The sequence below is a fragment of the Lucilia cuprina genome, chromosome 3, assembly GCF_022045245.1.
Source record: "Lucilia cuprina isolate Lc7/37 chromosome 3, ASM2204524v1, whole genome shotgun sequence".
Taxonomy (NCBI): Eukaryota; Metazoa; Arthropoda; class Insecta; order Diptera; family Calliphoridae; genus Lucilia; species Lucilia cuprina.
In genome coordinates, this window is record NC_060951.1 from 28056170 (window position 1) to 28065740 (window position 9571).

Consider the following 9571-nt stretch of genomic DNA (forward strand, 5'->3'; position numbering starts at 1 on the left):
TCTGTCTGTCTATCTATCTATCTGTCTATCTATCTATCTACCTATCTATCTTTCTATCTATCTATCTACCTATCTATCTATCTATCTATCTATCGATGTTACACACAGAGTGATAATTGGTACTATGTATTGGTGGGTGGTTTAGTACATAGGTACATACATAAATACGTACACACTAAGATCTTACTTGGTATATAATACTTGGAATTTCACTTTTTTCTAACTAATAGTTAAAATAAGATTGATTTCCAGAAGTGAACAATAATATTCGAAGTTAACTTTTTGCTTTTGATGTCTATAAATTATAATTATGATGATAAAATTGACCTTTGGCTTTATGTTTAATTTAAACTTATGATAAAGTTAAATTCTTGGAAAATTTGTAAAGTAAATAGTATTTGCTATTCTATGTTAATAATAACAACCATATATCAGAGATTTGCTAAAGGCCTAGTAGATTAGGGTAGGATACACAAAAACAATTATTAATGATTTTTTTTTAATTTGATTGTATGAATGTACTTAATTGCTTAATTTTTCAATAAGAGAGTTTTAAATAAAAAAACTCTCCCAATGAGTCAAGTGAGCCTCGACCTCTACATATATTGATCGAATAATTTATTTATTAGAAAAAGTTATTTTCTTATAACTTCTACTGGATTAGACCATAAATCCATTGGGCTATGTAAAGTAGGATGGCACGCTATATGATATCGCTCTCAGTTGGTCAAGAATATTTTTTGTAACCTTCTGCGCTGACCTTTTTTTACCATTTATCTCTAAGCTCATCGAACTACTCTCAACAACTCATTTCATGTTTCATCCTGATAGTTACATGACATCTATTTGAATAGGAGGACCTAAAGAGTCTTCGATACTGGTTACAGGAATAACCAGCGAAATCATCTGTAACAACAGAACAATTCGGAATTCTAACAGCACCCACAAATATTGAAAGTCTTTGTTTGACAATTTATTTTCGTCCTCATTACAGACTAATTTCTCATCTCATGCCAATCATGCACATACTGCAAAATAGAAAGAAGATCCTTAAAACGCTAGGCACCGGTACCACTTGACGCATGGACAAAGAAATCATGTTATCTACATATAAAACAATTGGTCGGTATGTGGTTAATTATAATAGTCTAGTGTTGTCAAGCTCACTTAGTGATACCCAGTGGAGAAAAATATAAAGACGCCTAAATACTATCCTAAGTATTGTAAAAAAACTGTTTGAAAACTATCAAGGAACATTACTTACACAAGAAAATTATGGTTCCCCCAGTTAGGAGAGTCAGGTTGACCAAATAGTTTCTAGTAGTATATCACAGGAAGAGACGTCTGAACTCTTCCATTGGAAGGAATGTTTGGAAAAACCTTCGTGTATACGAAGAAAACAAAAGCAACTATGTGAAGGATAAACTGATCCTGGGAGTAGTCGAATTGTTGTCAGTGTCTCCATTATCATTATCAATCTTATTTCACTTTGTCTAAGAGATTCATTGATATATCATCCACTTGTAGTTGAATTTGAAAAAATGTAATCTGAAAGTCTAATCTTTCGATTTTACCGTTAGTATTCGTTTCTAGATGCAGTATACTTCTGAATGCTTGACTTGTAGTCGAGACCCCATAGGTTATGTTAGGTAAGAAGGCCGTCCTAGCAATGTCATCACAGGGGACACACTTGGGTCAAGTATTATGATATCTTTGTGGTACCTGAAAAGAGAGAAAACGGTCGGCGTATTAGTACACTTCGACCTAATCACTCTGGTTTCCTATACCAAACCAGTTTGTCGCACGAATGTAGGAGTTTATCATCCGGATATTAACCTCTGATAGATCCGCTAGGTCATGCAAAAAATAGCTACCTAGCATGATCATTTTGTGCTCAGCTAGAGCGGGGCAATGACAGAAGAAGTGAGTTATACTCTTCTGACTTCATCCTGACAGCTCCTGCAGAAGTCGTTACTGGGTAAGATTAGTCTTCTTGCATGGAGTCCGAAAGGCCAGTGGCAAGTTACCACTGCCATTAAGTTCCGTAGATTAGCTCTCGGAATAGAGAAAAGGACATGGGATCTTTGTGGGTTGTAAGATGACCACATGATCCTTGCCTGTCTGCAGGTAGCTTCAGTCGACCATCTGCAGTGCGCAAGCTCATACAGTTTTTCATGTATCGAGCGTTTGCAGGTTGAAAGCGGTATACCAGCGAAAGGGGCGATATGCTCTCTTGCAAGCCAGGAACCTAACATGGCAAGAGAGCCCGCGATGGTATTACCAGGAATTTGTTGATGTCCTGGAATCAAATACAGTCCTATTGTGGAATGTTTCGCCATCTCGTTAAGGGATGCCCGGCATTCTATTACTACGTTTGAGACCACATGATACTTTTCAGATATATAACTGCTCAGTCAACCTTACTTCACTTTGTCAAATAGATACATGGATGCATCCACTTGTAGTTGCAAAATACAGGGACAAATGTAAACTTTTCTTTAGGACTAAGCTGCACTAAACTTGATTTTGAACATTTCCATTATTTTATGTTCGTTTTGTCCACATTTCATATGAAGCAGATATACAAGTGGTTAAAACTTTATTCTATTGTTAACAGATTGGACTTTCAAATGACATAAAGGATTTAAGAAAAAAAGATATCTATGCGCTGTTAATACGTCTGAAATATAGAAACATCTCAAATATAGTTTAAGAACTGAATATCTTTAAAACGTAATGTAGAAATTCAGTAAATTGCTCGTTAAACCTTTAGAAAAGAACACTACTCGGTGAAAGACAAAGTTAAGTACTTAGGTGTAATACTTGACAGGAAATTAAAATGGAGACACCACATAGAGGATAGGATCAACAAGGCACATCGGTGCTTGGCGATATGTAGGAGAACCATAGGCATGAAATGGGGTCTTAGTCCTACTATCTCAAATTGGTTTTATAAAAGTGTAATTAGACCAATTCTAGCTTATGCTTCAATAATCTAGTGGACTGTTTTGGACAAAAAGTGTAATATCAAACTACTACAGTGAGTTCAGCGTACATGCTGCTTTTGTATATGTGGTGCCATGTGTACTACTTCAACCAAGGCTCTGGAATCGTCGCTAGATATTCCACCCATTGAAACATATATAAGATATGAGGCGGCGCTTACAGCCGCCGGCTCTTTACTTTAGGCGAACTGGCCAAAAATGGTTATAGGACACGTCATCAATGTACATATACTGGACACATTGGAAGGTTATACACATTCATCGGACGTGCCTGATCGCATACCAGACACAGAATATGTCGGAAACTTTGAAACGCTTATCCCATATATATCTTGGTCAATCGGAACATTGAAGCAAATATCAGTAGGAATCCGTTGCTACACGGATGGCTCTAAATTAGTAGACAAAGTGGGCCTGGGGTTATATAGTGAAGAACCAGAAATAGAATTATACCACCGTTTACCTTATCATAACACAAGCTTCCAGGCAGAAATACGAGCAATAACAGAATGTGTAAATTGGCGCCCACAAGGCTTAATATATTTACCGACAGCCAGATGGCAATTAGGGCTATATCAGACAATTGAATTAATCTAAGACCGTATTGGATTGTAAGAAAGCTTTAACTGAATACTCTCCAAGAGGTAAGGTTTACATCATATGGGTACCAGGCCACTTGGGAGTAGTCGGCAACGAAAGGGCAAATGAGAAAATCCCAGAAGGCCTCTTGGAATAATGAAACGGTGGATAAAACCATAAAGATTCTATGGGGCGACCCTGATGAGAGCAAAACGAGAAATCTCCTCAAAATGAGCAAGTCTGAAGTTAATATGATGGTAGGTATTCTGAGTGGACACACAGGATTACGTGCACATCTATACAAAATTGGACGTGCGAATTCAGACGAATGTAGAGCCTGTGGAGAGGACAGTAAAACTCTGGAGCATTTCCTTTGCACTGTCAGGCATTCGTCGAAGTTAGATCCAAGTATCTTGGAAGTGATGTTATTCCGGAAATAACATTCTTAACCCACACTGATTGGATGATTCTTAGGAATTACGTCCAGGAATCTGAGTTTCTGAACATGGAAAAATAATACATTCAGTGAACAATTGGAGCGCATAACAGGCCCGACAGTGGCTTAGGTGTATTTCTTCGGATTTGATGTAGTATACATCCTCCTGTCAACCTAACCTAACCTAACCTAACACTTTTGGCCATAATAAAAATATCATATTTTTATCATGTTTTGGCCTATTTAAATAAAAAATACTATTAATTTGAAAGAAGATATATAAAATACATTTTATTTTCAATATAGTTACATAAAAAAATATAGATGCATACACAATAAATTAAATGCACACTTTATTTATAAACATTTAAATATGTTCGAATCAAATAAAATCTTAAGCTATAAAATAAACATAAAAACACAAATAACATACATATGTTATGTATGTATGTATAGTAAATATGATAGGAATTCATTATTGATAGAAGTGTTAATAAATTATTAATGTAAAGAATGAATCAATCATAAAGGGACAGGTTGGGGAACGTACATACATATTAAATAAGTAACTGATATTAAAAATATTATTACAAACATATTGCTGGACGGTATGACTGTTTAGTTGTTTAAACTAAAACAAGTGTTCTTATACCTAATATGAAGAAGTGTTTAAAAATTATCTTTGATATAAAGAAAAAACGATTACTTGTTAAAATAAAAACTTGCTTAGAAAAGTGCATTGAAATCGCTAACAAAATTTTAAAAAATTTAAACATTATCTACTTATATTTAAACAATTACTTAAATTTCTTTCTATTAAGAATAATTTGCCAATTATAATAAATAAATTTTCTTGTAAACATTAAATTTTAAAAAAGTCATAATAATAAAATTTCATTAACTGGAGTTTAGATCCTGTTTTTTAATTAAAAAAAGTTCCCTTAATTAGATTGTAATCAAGACATTAAGAAATTCGTAATAAAAATCGTTTAAAATTAATGTTGCTCTTTAAGTTTTCTTCATGATTTTCATTTAACTATATGCATGTACGTTTTGGTAATTTTATGTAAAAAAAATACTTAAATATTTTATGTCTTTTTAAAAATAAATATACTTTAAAAGACGTAACTTAAATTTACATATTAAAAAAGTAATTAAAATAAAGAAAGCATTAATGTCATTATTATCAATCCAAAAGGCACTTTGGCTTAATATTTTAGCTATAAAAAAATAAATTACTTAAAAACATTTAAAAAAATATATATATATGTTTATATAAAATGCTTTAAAAGTTACTTTTAATCTTAATTGTTTTCTCTTTTTTTTTAGAAATTATCAATCATTCAATCAATTGTACTCTTGTCGTGGAAAATAGTCGGGTAAAAAAACATGTATCAATATACCAGTCATCATAAGAGCAAAATAGAAAATAACAGCAATCCACCAAAGTATACGTTCCCAACGGCGTACTTCTAGATTTCTTAAAACACCTATACCCACTAGCAGACCAGCAACAGCTCCTGATAAATGTGCCATATAACCAATTTGATCATGTTGATCGGTTATGTGGCGATATATTGATGTACCCAAATCGGTGAAACAGAATATAAGAAAGACAAGTAGTTGTACGATGGCATATTCCATTTCTTTCCAGTTCTGTGAATAATTAATAGATAATAATAAACAAATATATATTGTAAAACAGCTTATATTAAACAAGTTTATGTAAAAACAAGTAAGAGTTCTGTATTCGCCTGTGCCGAATCTTATATAGCCTTCACCATGGTGTGTTAAAAAAACAGGGCTCAACATAATTAAATTCATGTTTCTAGATCCAATATTTTAAAAAATAAAAAAGAGTACCTTTATAAAACGACAAAGTACCCAAAAGTTCATTTTTACGGGTTCTCACCTAATTCAGACACTACGTTACCAATTCAAAAACCAAAAAGTACCAAACAGTTCTTACGAAAAAGTACTCTTTGCAAAACGAAAAGGTACTAAAAAGTTTCCTTTTATGGGTTCTCACGTAATTCAGACTCTGCATACTTAATTTCATATTTCTAAGTTCAATTTTATAGAAAATCCAAAAAGTACCTTTTAAAAACAAAAAAAGTACCAAAAAGTTCCCTTTTTCCGGTTTTCACCTAATTCCGACTCCACATACTTAATTTCATGTTTCTAGGTTCAATATTATAGAAAATTCAAAAAGTAAGTGCAGAACGAAAAAGTACCAAAATTTCCCCATTGATTTGTTCTCGTCTAATCCGGGCTCTACATTCTTAATATAATGTTTCTTAGTTCAATATTATAGAAAACTCAAAAAGTACCTTTTGAAAAAAGAAAAATTACCAAAAATTTCCTTTACTTTTTATGAATTCTCAACTAATTCCGAATCTAAATACTTAAATTCATATTTGTAAGTTTAATGTTATAGAAAATTCAAAAAGTACCTTTTGAAAACCTTTTCCGGTTTTCACCTAATTCCGACTCTACATACCTAATTTCATGTTTCTAGGTTCAATATTATAGAAAATTCAAAAAGTACCTTTTGCAGAACGAAAAAGTACCAAAAATTCCCCATTGATTTGTTCTCGTCTAATGCGGACTCTAAACACTTAATTTAATATTTCTGGGTTCATTATTATATAAAACTCAAAAAGTACCTTTTGAAAAACGAAAAAGTTCAAAAAACTTCCCATTTATGGGTGTTTTTGTTTTTTGCAATTTCTGTTTGAACATGAATAAAAATCTCAACTTTTGATGAAATTTTCGGATTTTTGCTCATATCTCCGTTATTTATTGACCGATATTGCTTAGCGAAAGTATGTCTAACAAAATTATTGAAAATTCGGATCTCGTCGATATCCGGGGTTCTCTAAAATCTAATTTCATCAAACATACACACAGACAGACGGACATGGCTTAATCGACTTCGCTATCTATAAGGACCCAGAATATAAATACTTTATGGGGTTGGAAAATTATATTATAGAAATTACAAACGGAATGACAATCTTATATATACCCTTCTCACGCCCCCGCGGGGCCCCGGGTGCATGTTACCTTGGTGAAGCCTCCGTCTTGGTGTTATTGCAATCCCGGGGTATAAAATGGGACTAAGCGTTGGAAGTGAGTTGGTATTAATTGTACGGGATGAATGTGTCGTATGTTTTTCTCTTATGAATGAGATGTATGCTAGGTTGAATGATGGATGAAAGGTATCATATACAAATGATACCATTAAATTTTCTTTCCATGTCCAGATATGTTCAGAGTAAAATCTGTTCATATCAGAATTACCACAGTGTGTCCCTGTGAGTAAGAACAAAGTTTCGGCTTATTTGATGGATTCGTACGTCTCTAGATGCTGTTGGTTGTAAACGGAAATGATGTTTCACATTTCGGAAGTTAAGCAACGGAGCAGCAATGGCCAGAGATTAGATAGCTTAAATACTCGAGCAAAGTGCTTGTACATGGACCGGCTCCATCCATGTACAAAAATTGCAACCTGCGTGTAAGAAATACAAAGGGGCAGTGGTGAGTTGTTTAACTTTTACTCACCCAGTGGTTGAAAAGGTACCACCGTGAGATAGGGCAACTGTCAGGTACTCACTTAAAGCACTTCGACTTCATACCCTTTCCACTAAGGTGAAGGTTATAATAGGCTTTTATGAATAAGCCTTAAGTATTATAAAATTTGTTAAATTCTTGCGTTTTTACTTAAAAATTTAAACATATGTTTGTTATTTTTATCTATACATATTCCAAATTTCAATATTTTGAGCTACAGGAAGTGGTTTTTAAATTCCAAAAAACTCCAAATTTTCCAACTTTATTCCAATTTTTATTTTATTATTATTATATGGACTAGTCAATTGACTACATTTGTATCGCCTTAGTAGCAGAATGCAAAAGACATTTCTCAATACCTGTGCTAATAATCTGATGCTCTACACCAGTAAAATATAAACATATCAGTTCTCTGGATTTAAATTCTACTTTCTAGCTCTAAATCGATTTCCCCTGATTTTAAAACTTTGAATATCCCACAATTTGTTTTTCTTTACAATTGTTTTGCATTAAAAAAATTAAAAACCATAACTCACCATAATAATTGTAGCAATATGAGCGGTAATCAAAGCATAAACACCACCCGAAGCACCAGCTAAAAATATACGAGGACTTGTTAGCGATGTACCCATAGAGCCAGCCAAAACACCGGCCAAATAAACTAAAGCCACACGCCACCAATGATGCACCAATTCCAAGGCAACACCCAAAAATATTTGTATAATAAGATTCATAAACAAATGCATAATGCCAACATGAACAAACATGTAGGTAACAAAACGCCAAGACTCATAACGTTTATAGGGATTATAGATAAAAAGTGTGGCAGCAGGGCCATTTGTACTCTCGCCAATGCGGCGATTATTATCGGGATCATCTCTATTGTGAGAAAAGTAAACAAAGTATTTAAAAAAAGAGTTAAAGTTTAGATGAAAATATGAAACATACTGAAAATGTATAACATCTATGAGAAACATTATAATTTCAACAACAGAAAATATGACCATAGTTAGGGGAGGCGGACATACTGACATTTGCTTTTCATAGGCACCATCTGGAAATAGTTTTCAAATACTTTAAAAAAACTATTAAAAAAGTAAAACAAACTAAAGATACTTACCCAACTGATCACCCTCCAAGGGTTTAGGTGGCGGTACCACCAAACGACAATATCTTGTTAAAACATTTCGTATCATCCACTGATGTTTTTGAGACATACGATAAAATTCCTCAAAATCCAAATGACCATTATTATCGGTATCGGATAATTTAAGAATTTGTTGTGCCACATTTGCGGGTATATCACGACAGAGGCCAGCCTCTATAAGACCTTTTAATTCATGTATACTAATTAAACCATCACTGTCGGCATCATGCTAATGTAAATAAACACCAAAAGAGAAAAGAAAACACAAAAAAATAGACAAATTAACAACATTACAAATGAATAAATTTCATTCATTTTCTATCTAAGATTGTATACAAATTCCAAGATTTTACTATTAAATTTAAGCGGAAAAGTTGAATGAACTTTTGGCATCAGAAAACAAAAAAACTTGTAAACAGTTTGTGTTAATGATGTTTGTATGAACTAGGTATTGATTTATAAAATATATGAATAATAAGGCAAAATATGCTAATGAAGTTAGATGTATACATACAAACCAACAACAACAATATTTTAGTATATAATTCGCGACAAAAAATATTCTCAATAAAAAAAGAAGTAGGAAGATTTTTACATTTATAATCTATTCTAAAAAAGCTTTTAAATATAGACAATAAACTTGACTAGACCGTAGACTAAACTAGACTATAGATTACACTATAGACTATAGACTAGATTATAGACTAGACTATAGTCTAGTCAATAGACTAGCCTTTAGACTAGACTATAGACTAGACTATAGACTAGACTATAGACTAGACTATAGACTAGACTATAGACTAGACTATAGACTAGACTATAGACTAGACT

The 9571-nt window shown here is 32.9% G+C and overlaps 1 protein-coding gene across 1 annotated transcript in view; it reads right to left on the reverse strand.

Moving 5' to 3' along the window:
* Window positions 1-4349: 4349 nt before the first annotated feature.
* LOC111686637 (protein rhomboid) overlaps window positions 4350-9571 on the reverse strand; it is a 10350-nt gene continuing 5128 nt past the window's right edge. The window contains exons 2-5 of the mRNA XM_046947023.1: window positions 8714-8969; window positions 8542-8647; window positions 8130-8472; window positions 4350-5676 (exon numbers count right to left, since the gene is read on the reverse strand). Of these exons, the coding sequence (XP_046802979.1) occupies window positions 5368-5676; window positions 8130-8472; window positions 8542-8647; window positions 8714-8969 (1014 nt within the window). The 3' untranslated portion in view covers window positions 4350-5367. The remainder of the gene's footprint in view (window positions 5677-8129; window positions 8473-8541; window positions 8648-8713; window positions 8970-9571) is intronic.